General features: G+C 43.2%; 1 protein-coding gene across 14 annotated transcripts in view; it reads left to right on the plus strand.

Moving 5' to 3' along the window:
* DEPDC5 (DEP domain containing 5, GATOR1 subcomplex subunit) overlaps positions 1 to 13,079 on the plus strand; it is a 578,923-nt gene that overhangs the window by 542,511 nt on the left and 23,333 nt on the right. For all 14 annotated transcript variants that reach the window (XM_078667736.1, XM_078667740.1, XM_078667744.1 and 11 more), the window contains one exon: positions 5,484 to 5,566. In XM_078667736.1, the coding sequence (XP_078523862.1) occupies positions 5,484 to 5,566 (83 nt within the window). The remainder of the gene's footprint in view (positions 1 to 5,483; positions 5,567 to 13,079) is intronic.

The following is a 13,079-nucleotide window of genomic DNA, read 5'->3' on the forward strand; positions in this document are numbered from 1 at the left end:
GCCCAGGGCCGCCATGAGCCTAGAGCCGCCCCTGTCCTGGGTGGGTACTACTTGGAGATTCTATTAAAAAGGTGGAGGTAGAAGTATCTGTCAAAAGTAAAAGTTACTTGACTTCACTAGCGATCTTTCTGGGGGATTCCTTACCAAACCTCCCCTTCTTGAAGGCTTGTTCTCTATTACAGTAATTATAATAACATTTGTGGTATAGTTATAATATATAATTATAATAAGGTTCCAAGTTTAAGTTTTGCCACGTACCTTGCTTATTTCATGTCATTTTCAGCCTGTCTTCCTTGAAGGCTTGTAAAAATGGAGGGGAAACTGATGTCAGGGCACCAGTGGGGGTGCCTTATGGCTCCAGTGACATCACAGTTATGTTATGTTATTGTGTATTTGGTAAAGCGCACAGCTACTCAATCGAGTGTCCCGGCGCTAATCAGAACAGAACGCTACCAAAAAGCAGGACCGACGCTCATGATCAAAATATTGCTGGAATAACCAGGTTTTGAGTTGTTTCCTAAACAGCCATACATCTGTAAGTTGTCTTATTGTAATAGGTAGCTTATTCCAAAGATGAGCTACCTGTACTTGAAAGGAACGGCCGCCTCTGCGGGAGCGTGTAAATTTAGGCACGCTCCTCAAATACTGTTGGGATTATTTTAAGAGTCTACCAGGTGTGTAAAAGGTCACTCGTCTCCTAATATAATGAGCTCCGGTGTCATGCAAAGCTTTAAAGGCCAGTGTCAGTGACTTTGTTTCCCACACTGAGAAGCCTCTACCAGCACAAATACCTGTTTCTAGATCTAGTTTTATGCCTAGAATATTCAAAATGTGAGGAATCTGCGGGCAGATGGCTTCACCACTAGAAAAATCATTACAGAAAGTAGGGAACTTTTTCAGTGGTACTGTACCACTCATTGCCAAAGCACCTGTTTTAGAGTAGACGTATAATTTTTCACAGATTGCATATCGCCACCTATAGTATTATTTCCTATAGTTTTCAACAATTCTTTATTTTAGCCATACCAGATAAGGAGCAGCATTCAAAGCCCATAAGCCTTCTCTGAGTAGCCATTTAGGAAACCCAGTGTGAGGTAATTTCCTTTAACGCTGATGCCTCCTTCCTCTCGGGCGCGCATGCCAACGAAGGAATGCTTTTTTACCCCTCATCTCCTCTCTGCACTTCCCTCTTTCGCTGTAGACCCAGATATGGATGTGTGCCTGACAGAGAGGCTGTGTGAGGGACCCGGCTGCCTACAGTGCTTTGATGAAAGAAGCAGACTCAGGCCTTCAAGGCGCTCTCGCTCTTGCCTGCTGTAGTATCTCTCAAACAGAGGCATCGGTGATGCATCAAACAGAACAAAGGTATAACCAGCCCGAACCCGTTTCGTTCTTTTTCCAGCACCATGGTGCCAGGACTTCAGAACGCACCGCCATGCCTGAGGGTGCCAGTGGTCACATGAGTTCAAATGTAATTGACTTTGTTTCTTGTTTTTGTTCAATGTGAGTACATGGCCTCTGGGCCGTTGAAGTTACAGGAAGTGGGCCTTGTGCTGCGCGGAGGTGAGATTCTTGCCTAGGCATGATTAGGAAGACCCACAGCTGTAGCGAACGAGGAAGGCGATGGTCCAAAAAGCTTCCAGAATGCAGGTAGATGCTTCAGAGTGAGGGACAGGCTGCTCTCCGTACTTAAAATGTCAGGTCTTCCTGGAGTCCTTTTTAGCAGCTCTAGTGCTGGAAATAAATAAGAGGTTTAGATTCAAGAATAATTCTTGTTTTTTAAGGCTCTGGAACCCCTCAGAGACACCAAGGAAAAAGATCTCCTTCTGTAATGGTGGTGAAGCAACCCTGCCTCTCCTAGAGTTGTTTTGGTAATGGCTTTGGGCCAGATTCTGAGCCTGGTGCACAGTGGGGGCGATGGGGTTGTATGGGATGGGGTAACCACTCCCATGTCTGTGGTTCCTTCAATGGCACATTTTGACTCTTTCCATTCAAAGGGCATTTCCTTTGAGTCACATAATAAAGGGCAACAGCGTTTAGAACGCAACTTTTACCACGCAGTACCTTTACCACGCAACTTTTACAACGCAAGTCGTTACAACAACTTGCGCTGGGGGGGCGCTGTAGGATAGGAAATAGTTTAATTTACTATCCAAAGCCTTCCCTACTATCCACGGGGACTGGAGTTGGAATAGTAAATTAAACTATTCACTATCCAGCGCCCCCCAACGCAAGTCGTTGTAACGACTTGCGTTGTAAAACCTGCGTGGTAAAGGCATGCGTTGTAAAAGCATGCGTAGTAATGACATACATCCCATAATAAAGCATGTGGTTGGCATCGTTGACCCTCATCCACCAAATTTGCTCCTCAACATGGGTCCGAAGCTGCTGAGGATTTTGAAGTACCACACACACACCATTGACAAACTCACAGAGCCTCTGGCTTTGAGGTAAGGGGTGGTGTTGGAGCTGCAGCATGGGAGGGCCATACTCTGGTGCTGCCTTTTGAGTTGATACTGCTCTGATGCTTTCTGGTGGTGCAGCTGAGACTATTGCTGACATCCACTGAGCCATTCTCCGCACCTAGCGGATGTTTGGTCTGAATGAGACTAGGGATGACTTCGCTCTCCTCTGTGGTCACTGAGAGTGGTGATACACTGAAGAAGAGAGGAGGGAGGGGATCGTGATGAAGTAAATGTGATTCTCCATGACTTAAAAGGATGCACGTGATATTGGCACCTTGCCAGGTAGTTTTCGTAATGAGATGATGCAGACCTCTCCATCTGATGACTGCCATTCTTTTATTGCTCCCTCGTAGAAGATACCTGCCACTATGTATTTAGGACCAGCTACAAACCAGATGGTGGACATATAGGGCAAGGTTTCTCGCATTTTACATAATTGTCCTTAGGATAACGCACTCTGTTTGTACAGGGTCACTAACTCAACAAGTCAGTACAAAGGGAAAAGCAATGCAAACCCTCTGAAGAGCTTTAAAATATGAATACTTTGCCAAATTTGCTGCATAATCGTAGTTAAAATGTGTTTTCAAGTAAAGTAGCAATTTCACAGTCACTGCTGGTTCGGTGATGGGTGAAGGTATTCCAAAGAAAACCCAAAGTTCACATTGGAACATCACTTTTCTCCATTGTCTTAAAACATATTCACCCAAATCACATGGTATAAACTTTCAAATGTTGATTTATCAACAGAACACAAAATGTATGCTGTCACGGTGTGGTCTATGGCTTCCCACGTTTTCCTATCTTTTAAATGCTCTGGAATATATATTTTGTTGCAGTAGGGTGCAGTGTCCATCACATCCTTAGAGAAGTAGCCTGCAAACGCATGCGTGGCCCGTGAGAGGCTGAGATTGAAAATGCCTGTCCTGTGAAGTGTTCGGTTCAGGGATGGACACCTGATCGAATTGTATGAGGCTTCACTTTGGATATAGGCAAATAACGTTCTGTAGTGTGTGACTAGCCAGGCTCGTTTTGATCCATTTTGCAGCTTCATTGTCCGAAGTGTCGATTGTTACTTTGGAACTTGCCAGATGTCGACTATTAGAGCAAACGGGTATGATGAAACCTCTCTTTTTCAGATTCTGGAGATTTCCTAGCTGGTGATCAGGTTACCCCCTCCACCTTACCTCACTGTTAAGTGGGACTTCAACCTGATATTGATTCGGTTGATGGCTCTGCCTTTTGAGACCATACCTAGTTATGTCAATACGCTAACTCGGGTTTTCCTTGTGTCATTAACTTTCTTCAAATTGACTAGCTGTTGTTGCTTAAATCTTCAGAGATCGTGAATCTGCAGCAAAGTTGGTATCGATTTGAATAAAAAGTGAATGTGTTATTGGTAATGTAGGTTTTGATAGGTGCTGTAAACCTTTATCGACCCTCGCAGTCTACAGATCTTCGGATACACACTGGGTTGAAAGATTGTAGTATGTGAAGAGGTGTGGGTGGGTGGGTGTGCTTGGTCTAGTTATTTTTTCTTGGCAGCATTTGACGCCTGGAGCATAAGTGGCACCACCTGGCACGCTGACAGAGTGTTAACAAGTTTTACATATTTCGGAGATAAATAATCTACAGAGGGAACACAGTATGAATCAGAACTATCTTTAACGATGGCACATAACTTGTTTCTTACTCTGTCATAACCTCATTCCTCTCCCCCCACCATAACTTACTTCCTCCAAATCTTTTATCCTCCCCTTTCCATTGCTGCACCCTGCAAGCTGATTAAATGCCTAGCCAGGGTTTCTTAATGTAAGGTGCTAACCTTTTGGGGAAGACAACTCCATTAACAAGGATTCCTGCTACCTCGTACCGCCACCAACCCCCATCTTCTCTCATGCCCCCGCCTTGGCATTTTAAGACACCCTCAGCCTGGTGTCAAGAGGTAAACAAAAAAAGAAACAACATAACAAATAAATAAATGAGATTGGAGATTGTTGTCAGAAAAATTAGATAGGATGCATAGCAATCAATGTATCTGTCTCTGTGTTTATTTTATGGTGATACTACAAGTAAAATTGGGCTCCTCACTCAGTGCACTTTCTTGTTCACCTTGGGCTGGATTTTCTTGGGGAGGTGATGCTAAAGTCCTCCCTGATGATACACGTTATCATGCATTTTATGTCTCTGAGCAAAGGGGATATAGCCTGGGACTTTGGTACAGAGAAGATTCTGGAAACCTTTTCACATTTTCCCGCTCCACAGAGAGTTGTGAAAGCCATCAGACTTTTTGTTTGACAAATTCTGCCCCCAAGTCCATGTTTACAACTGCCCCCAGCCACCCCAAAACTGATTTGCCCAGGTTCTATATTTGTAGCAGCTTGGAGGACTTGAGGACATGACAAAATGACGGTGGAATTCAGTGTGCAGGTGCATGTGTCGCAGTGTACAGATGGTACAATACTGGATTTATGTGGTGGCCATGTTAGCGACGATGATGTAGGAAAGGGGGTCTCAGATGGTTTATAAAAATCAAACTCCTATATCCTAAGAATTTTACTCAGTGAAAATTGAACTTAGCACAGCATTACCTGAGCAAATTACAAGTATATTGCACATACTAGAACAAAGTCAAAAGATGGACATTTATAAATCAATTCATATTGCAAAATTAAAACCTAGTAAGATTTTTGCAGGATATGTTTATAATTTGCAATTAAGACAGAATGCACCAAAAAGAACAGTGAAGTGCTTTGCCTTCACAGTCCCTCTCTTCCATCTCTCCTGTCTTTTCACAGCACTTTGAGATGACCATGGGCTGGCATCAAGTGATTTACAAATTACCAACCTGACATTACGTATCCGTTCTGTGTTGCTTTCACTTCTACATTCCTGTCACTCTCTGGTGTTTGTGGGAGGTAGAGCACCCATAAGCGTAGTGTGGTCACTTTATTGGGTGCAATAGGACGGGGATTGCTTTTGTTGTTACCAAGTTATGGATTTTAACCTTCCTCTTTACAGATTTGGCTTTATCCAGGATAAATATTCTGCATCTGCATTCAACTTTCCAGCTGAGAACAAACCACAGTACATCCATGTGACAGGTGAGCAGCCAAGGCCCTCGAAAGAGGATGGGGACTGAGGGGGTCTTAGGTGAGGTTTAGCTATTAGTAGGTAATCAGAACAAGCGGCCTGAATCTGTTCTGAAAATGACATTTGTGTAAAGTGTTTGGAATTGCAATGCTATGTAGCAATATGTACTTAGTAGAGTTCTTCTCGAAGAGGAGGATGGTCTAAATAAATTATTACATTTACGAAGATGGCATCCAAATGTACTGCTGCCAGTATATAAAGCAAAAACTGAATAAATAATGGTCTGCCTATGTATTTCTGCAGCTTGGGTCATCAAGTAAAAGCAAAATCTCTTACCACCCAGCTCTTCTCCTTTGTAGTTCCCAGCCTCATCTCTCACTAACAAATTGACATAGCCTAACATCATACTCTGGCGCTGACTCAAACAGCTACTAAAATGAGCTTGTTTCTCCCCTCCTCATGTTTCCACCTTAGGTTTGCTACCAAAGGGCTTCCTAGTGACAACATGATGCTATCTGCAGTTTTTGACTTGAATGTCCCTGCAGGTTTCAAACCTCTGCACACATGCCATACCCACATCACAAGTGCGCTGACTGCTACAACCCCTATGTCAGACAGAGTTGCAGGATTCAATGGGGACACCGGGCCTCAATCACCGTATTTGAGTCCTTTTATCAGTAATGTTTCAGGGCTGGCCTGTGGTGAACACTGATAACTGAGCACCAAGTACACCCCTTTAGCAGGGTCACAGTGCTTCCCTATATCACTTTTTTCCTGACGGACTGGTGTTAAGGACTTGAGCGTTCCTCCCAAAGGTGGTGATGCCTTTTCATATTGGATAAGGAATCACCTTTACAACCTTCTTTGCTCCACTTCATCCCTCGAAAGTGGAAGAGAGACTCCATCGTTTGGACCCCAAGAAGGCACTCAGCTTTTATATTGATCGTACCACGAAACATCATGTGGACAATCATCTCTTTGAGGGGTGCTCTGGGTCAGAAAAGGGAAAAATTGTGCAGAAACGGACCATCTTGCATTGGATATTCCTCTGCTTTAAAATCTGTAACACATTAGGTAAGCAGTAGCCACAAAAAGGTCTAAGGTCTCACTCCACCAGGGCAAGGCTGCTACAGCTGCATCCTGGATAGTTGTGAGGCAGCTATGTGGGCATCAACGCATATACTGATGAGCACTACTGCTTTGACAGCCAGGTCCATTGAGATGGGCATTTTGCCTGCTCGGTCTTAGATGTTTTAGTCTGAGCCATTCCACAGCCCTCCAGCTTGGGAATTGCTTCTTTGTTATCTATTCACAAGGTGAAGAATCTGCGGTTAGAAGTATCCATCCGAGGAACAAGTTACTTACCCTTGGTAACGCTCTTTCTGGTGGATACTCTATCCAACCACAGATTCTTCACAGTTCTCCCACTTCCCCTTTCTGTGGTAGGGTGTCTTCCATCTAAAAAGATCCCAATTTAAGAAAACAAACCCTGGTTCATTCGGTTCGTGGATGGGCTCTATGCCTGAGGGCATGGATAAGTTGATGAAAGAAACCGACGTCTGCATGCATGGGTGCGCTTATATACGGTCTGGAAATGGAAGCCTAGTCACACAGCACCACTTATTTATTTATAAGTTTTATATAGCTCAAACATGACCTGAGAGGATATCACAGTGCTTTACAAATGCTCGGAAAGAAGAAATATAGGAAAGCAAACAACATCATCAAGAGAGGTATTACTGTGTATGTTCATGAAATGCAGAAGGTAACGTCTCTAGGACAAGTCAATGAGACAAAAGATATGCTTGTACAGTCTAGTGATAATCATCAAGGATGTAGATCGTGAATCGAATTGCATGAGCTAGGGCAGGAATTTTTTCATAAGTAGTTTTTTAAATTTTGTTTTTGATAGATGCAGTTGAGGAGTCAGTCTGATTTCAAGTGGTAGGGAGTTCGAAATTCTCAGTGCAATACCCGAGAAGGCCCTTTGACTGTGGAACTACTGTGTTCCTGCATGTTCAGATTCTTGTCAGGTGTTATTCCCAGAGATCTTGTGGAGTCTATAATGCATGATGTGCAGTAGAGAGCAGTTAGATAATGTATCCATAGATCGATCTCTGGTGCATGATTGGGTGTGACTTTTAGGAGGAATTGAGTTTGAGGTGGTTGCAGGTTAGCCAGTTTTGGGTTTTTAGTAGGGTTGTGTTACGGGAACTAATCTCTGCTGGGGAAGAGGTTTTTAGGTACAATTGGGTGTCATCCGCATACATGTGGTAGTGGGTGTTGGAGGAATTCAAGATTTCGGATAGAGGCTCCATGAAAAGGTTGACGAGCATAGAAGAGAGAAAGGACCCTTGTGGAACCCGTAACGTAACTGGTGTTGCATTGGAAATGGACTAGTTAACCTTAATTCTTTGAGTCCTGCTGTGGAGAATGAGGTGAACCAATTTAGTACGAACCCTGAAAGCCCAATCCTCCTTTCAAGTAAGTTTGGTAGACTGTCATGTTTAACCGTATCGAACGCAGATGATAAGTCAAGGAGGATTAGAAGGCAGGATTCGTTCTGGTCTGAGATTTTTAGCAGGTCATCCACTTTGTGCATGAGGGCCAATTCAGTGCTGTGGCCTTGATGGAAGCTGGATTAGAATTGGTCTAGAAGTTGAAAGTGATTTATGCGGTTGCAAAGTTGGATCTGAATGCATTTTTCAATGAGCTTAGGTAACGTTGGGATGTTGGAAATAGGGCTGAAGTTCTTTTGGTTCAATCGATTTGCGGTGGGTTTGATCGGAATAGGGTTACCTGTCCTACTTTAGGCAGTCCGGGATAGTGCCTTGCTGAAGTGAGGCGTTTATTATCATTTATTATAAAGAGGATTTGATCTCACTGAAGATATTTAATGGTAATGGGTTTTTGAAGTGGTTTGAGGGTTTAAGCGCAGTGAGGATGTTATTAATGTCATTTTTGCTGAGGGTTTTGAATATATTCTAGGAGGCATTATTTTTGGGGTGTGCCTCATGAGCCCACGTGGCTTAGCTATTCGTGAGGTTAGGAGGCTGTTGCACTGCTTTTGAGTTTCCCGCATTCAAGCTGGCCCCAGGCGAAATTCACAAGGTGAGAAATCTATAGTTAGATAGAGTAACACCCAGGCAGAGCTATATTGAAGGTAAGTAACTTGTTGGTTGCTTACCATTAGTTGTACTGTCTCATTCCAGATGAATAACTAGGTTATACCCTTTGTACACTTGACTTTCCAAGTGCAGCAATAGCCAGCAGTTAGGCCACACCTGTAGTTACACAGGCAGTGCCTTTTTTGGGAGGGGGGTGTTATTAGATGTGCTTCGGCCATGCCCTTTTTTGTGCCCACCCCCTTTTATTAGACACCCTTCGGAGCGCCCACCCACCTTTTAAAGCCCCCACAACCCTTTTCATTCACTTAAAACACGAGTCCTGCTCCAACACTGTTTTTGTTACGTTAAAATCTAGATGTAAGAAAACTTTGTAAACTCAACCAGGACATTAAAGACTTTTTTGGCTTTAGAGAACAAATTAGAAAAATTCCTGTGACCCTAAACACAGCTCTCTCATTGGTCGAGAAATGTGTCCTTTTCCTGTGGCAGCTTGTAAAGACTGAGGCACTTTAATCTTCCTATCGTTGAACTGCTGTCACCCAAATCACAGAATTGTACTGCATATACAACCTTTATCCCATATGAGGATTTACTACGTCGGCATCTTTTGCACTGTGAGCTGGAAGGACCCACAGTAATACAGTGGCCCCCAGCAGTGCCAAGTACAACTGACAAACAGGGCAAGACATTGAATTACATCTCCCCTTTCTTGGGCTTCAATGAAAACAAGCTTGAGCAAGGCCAATAGCCCTGGCCTTTTCGAATCTGGTGAATGTATTTTTTAACGTATGTGTAAAACAATACAAAAGAAAGGAAAAAAAATCATACTACCGCCAAAATGTGGCGACCATATGCTTTCAAAAGAAAATATAACTACAGCAATAAATTGGCCACTGTATATCATTTTAATAGAACACTAAAGGTTCTTTCTAGCAAACTGGTGTACTTAGAACAGTTCTAGAAACACATTTCAGTTTTAATGCACATCATAGGAAAATATGATTTGTATTGGTGCAAAGAAAAGGTATTATTAGCTTTGTATTACTATAATAGTTTAGTTTTAACATGAATTAGACAAAATGGCTTTCTAAACAAAAAAAAGAAAAAGAATTGTAAGAAAGAAACATTTCCGATGTAAAGCATTGGGCTACTCCTTTTTAAGCCGATGCACATGTGATCAGGCCAAATGCTGTCATCCAGTGCATGAAAGCGAATGGCTCGAGTGGGCTGAGCGCTAGCCTTCTGCAGTATACTGAAGTAAAATATAAATGATAGTTGGACAGACCAAATGATGAAAAGAGCTAACCACAAGCCCCTGTATGTACGTATATAGTAATCAATTTTGTATTTATACATTTTTTGATTACACAAGGCTGGCGAGACAGCTAGGGCAGTTCTAAAAAACCAAGATAGCAATAAACTTCAATGATCAACACAGATCACCAAGCAACCCACAGTTTAATGCTCCTCAATCTCCATTAACAGTGTACTGCTCGTGGACAAGGGTCTGCTCTAAATACCTTTGTTTAACATGGCTGCTCCCAATATTGATTGACGGGGGCACAAAATATCCTTTTGCAAGCACAAAGGTAAAGGTATAGGCCCTCAAGCTCGTTACAACCTTGTGTGGCATCCGTATCTAGCATTCAGGCACAACCTGAAAACCTTAGCCTTCAATATTTTGTTATATTTACTTAGTTTGTGCATTCATATATACTAAGATACACGATTCTTGTCACTCAGTCTAAAATGACAGTTCGATACTTTTCTGAACACTAGGGCTACAGGCCCTCTTAATGTGAATTTCTGATGGATACTTCTATCCGAAGATTTCAGACCTTGTGATTATTCCCTAGGGGTCATACTGGATTTGGAAACTAGAAAGCAGTATTCCTGTGTGCTGGTAGGGGACGTTGTCTGGCTCCTCGCCAATGTTTAACTGCTCCAGAACTGGCATGCTGAGCCACATATAAGGGCCACCCGTGCATGCTGATGTCTGTTCCTTTCTGCGCCTCCAGATGCGGATCAGGTCAGGAGCTACTCCTTGATCTTTTCAAGATCGTTTTTTAGACAGATTTACCAGTGTGCAAGGGAAACTGTTACCCCCGGAGAAAAATAGGGTTTAAGCCATGTATGCTCTATTGTAAACAGATGTCTGTGACAGACCCACACGAACTATGTCTATGATGCAAGGGGGCCTATGATGACTACACACCCATGAATCATACAGGACTCCATGGCAAAGCCATATATTGCCAGACATTGAAAGGCTCCATGGTATGACCGGTTGAATTAGAAAGGAAGTCTCCCTTATCCATCCGATTATTATCACGGTCGAAGTCTTCTGGTAAGTCCAAGAAGGAGCATAAGAAGTTAAAGCCGGAATTTGCCCTTTCCTGACACTTTTGAACTTTAGAGCAGCGGTCAATGTGCAACCCTATGCCTCTCCTGATCTCCTTTCGAGCCAATTCAGAGTCTTTTCCTGATGCACTCCGAATATTCTGGTCCATCTGAAACATTGCAGTAAGTGGAGGCCTTCGGGGAGGCCATTCTGCACATTTGTGGCCACGTTATTTGTATTTGTATTTATTTTACTTGTAAAGCGCTAACATTCATCCTGAAAGGACATCACGGCGCTGGGAAAGAATTGCAAGTGACTTGATGACAGCAGTAATTGGAAATTATTGATCTGGCCTGGGAAAAAGGAATGTTTTTAGTTGTTTCCTAAATGAAAGGAAGCAGTCAGTAGTTCTGAGTTTAGGAGGTAACTCGTTCCACTTTGTTGCGGCAATGTGAGAGAAGGCCCTCTCTCCCATCCTGACAGTCCGAGCTCGGGTGATAGATGCTCTTCCTGAGGTCATAGATCGTAGGTTTCTAGAGGGTTTGTGGAATCTAATCCTGTCATGTAGGATGATGGGGCCTGTATCGTGAAGGACTTTGTGAGAAATACACAACAGTTTAAAAGTGGCTCGCTGTCTCATTGGGAGCCAGTGGAGCTCACGCATGCATTTTTTTGCTGAGTCGTATTTCCTTTTATTACAGATGGCTTTGGCAGCGGCATTCTGAACCAACTGCAATTTGGAAAATAGGTAGTCTGCCATTCCCACAAACAGTGAATTACCGTAGTCCAACCTGCTCATCAGTAGAGCTTGGACTAATGTTTTCCTGCAATCTGTCGGAACCCAAGGAAATAGTCGTCTAAGCATCTTCAAGAGGCCGAAACCTCTGCCGCAAACTATGGAAACATGAGATTTCATGGATAAATCTTTATCCAGTGTTATTCCTAAATTTTTAGCTTGTATAGTTGGGTTAGGAGGCAAGCCCAAATCACTAGGCCACCAACTGTTGTCCCAGACATGTGTGCTTCTGCCGAACAGTAGAATTTCAGATTTGTCAGCATTAAGTCTAAGACAATGGTCCTGCATCCAAGTTGCCAGTTCAGTTAGGCAGTTCGTCAATCTAGTTTTGGAGTCATCATTTTCATCAATGGTAACCATCAACTGGGTGTCATCCGCATAGGAGCACATTTCGACACCCCACTTTTTGCCGATGGTTGCCAACGAGGAGACGAACACGTTGAACAAAGTTGGGCTCAACGATGCCCCCTGAGGAACTCCGTATTTTATAGGTCGTGGGGGGGATGTATAATCACCCAGGCGAACTGATTGGGTACGATCCGCTAGGAACGATTGTAGCCATCCAAGTGCTTTATCTTGAATTCCTTTCTCTGCCAAAGTATTCAATAGTTGATGGTGGGGTACGGTATCGAAAGCCGCTGATAAATCAAGGAGTATCAGAACGACTGTACTACCTTGATCTACCTTGGTTCTAATACTGTCTGTCACCGCCAAGAGAGTGGTTTCGGTGCTGTTATTTGTCCGAAACCCTGTCTGTGATGCGTCCAGCAGACCATTAACTTCCAGAAATGTGGAGAGTCGTCTGTTGACCAATTTTTCCAGGACCTTTGATAAGTAAGGTAACTGGGATATTGGTCTGTAATTGGCCGGATTGTTCACATCTGCCCCGGCCTTCTTTACTAAAGGGGTGACTAGGGCCTGTTTCCATGATGTTGGGAATTCGGCAGAACTGAGGGAGAGATTAAATACTCTGGTAACTACTGGACATATTACAGGGGTAAGCTGGGAGAAAATGTGATGTGGACATGGGTCAAGTGAAGAACCAGACTTGACCTCTAGCATGGCCTTTCCTACTTCCTCTTCTGAAAACGGACCAAAAGTGTGACAGACAGTATGTGCAGCAGTTGGTATATATTGGTCAATTTTTTCCATCTTTGGTTTTGGAAAAGAGGCATAGATGGTATCAATTTTTTCACAAAAAAATCATTGAGCTTATTACAATTCTCTTGTGAGGGAGTGAGGTGTGCGGAGAGATTAGT

This window comes from Lissotriton helveticus, chromosome 11 (genome assembly GCF_964261635.1).
Source record: "Lissotriton helveticus chromosome 11, aLisHel1.1, whole genome shotgun sequence".
Classification (NCBI taxonomy): Eukaryota; Metazoa; Chordata; class Amphibia; order Caudata; family Salamandridae; genus Lissotriton; species Lissotriton helveticus.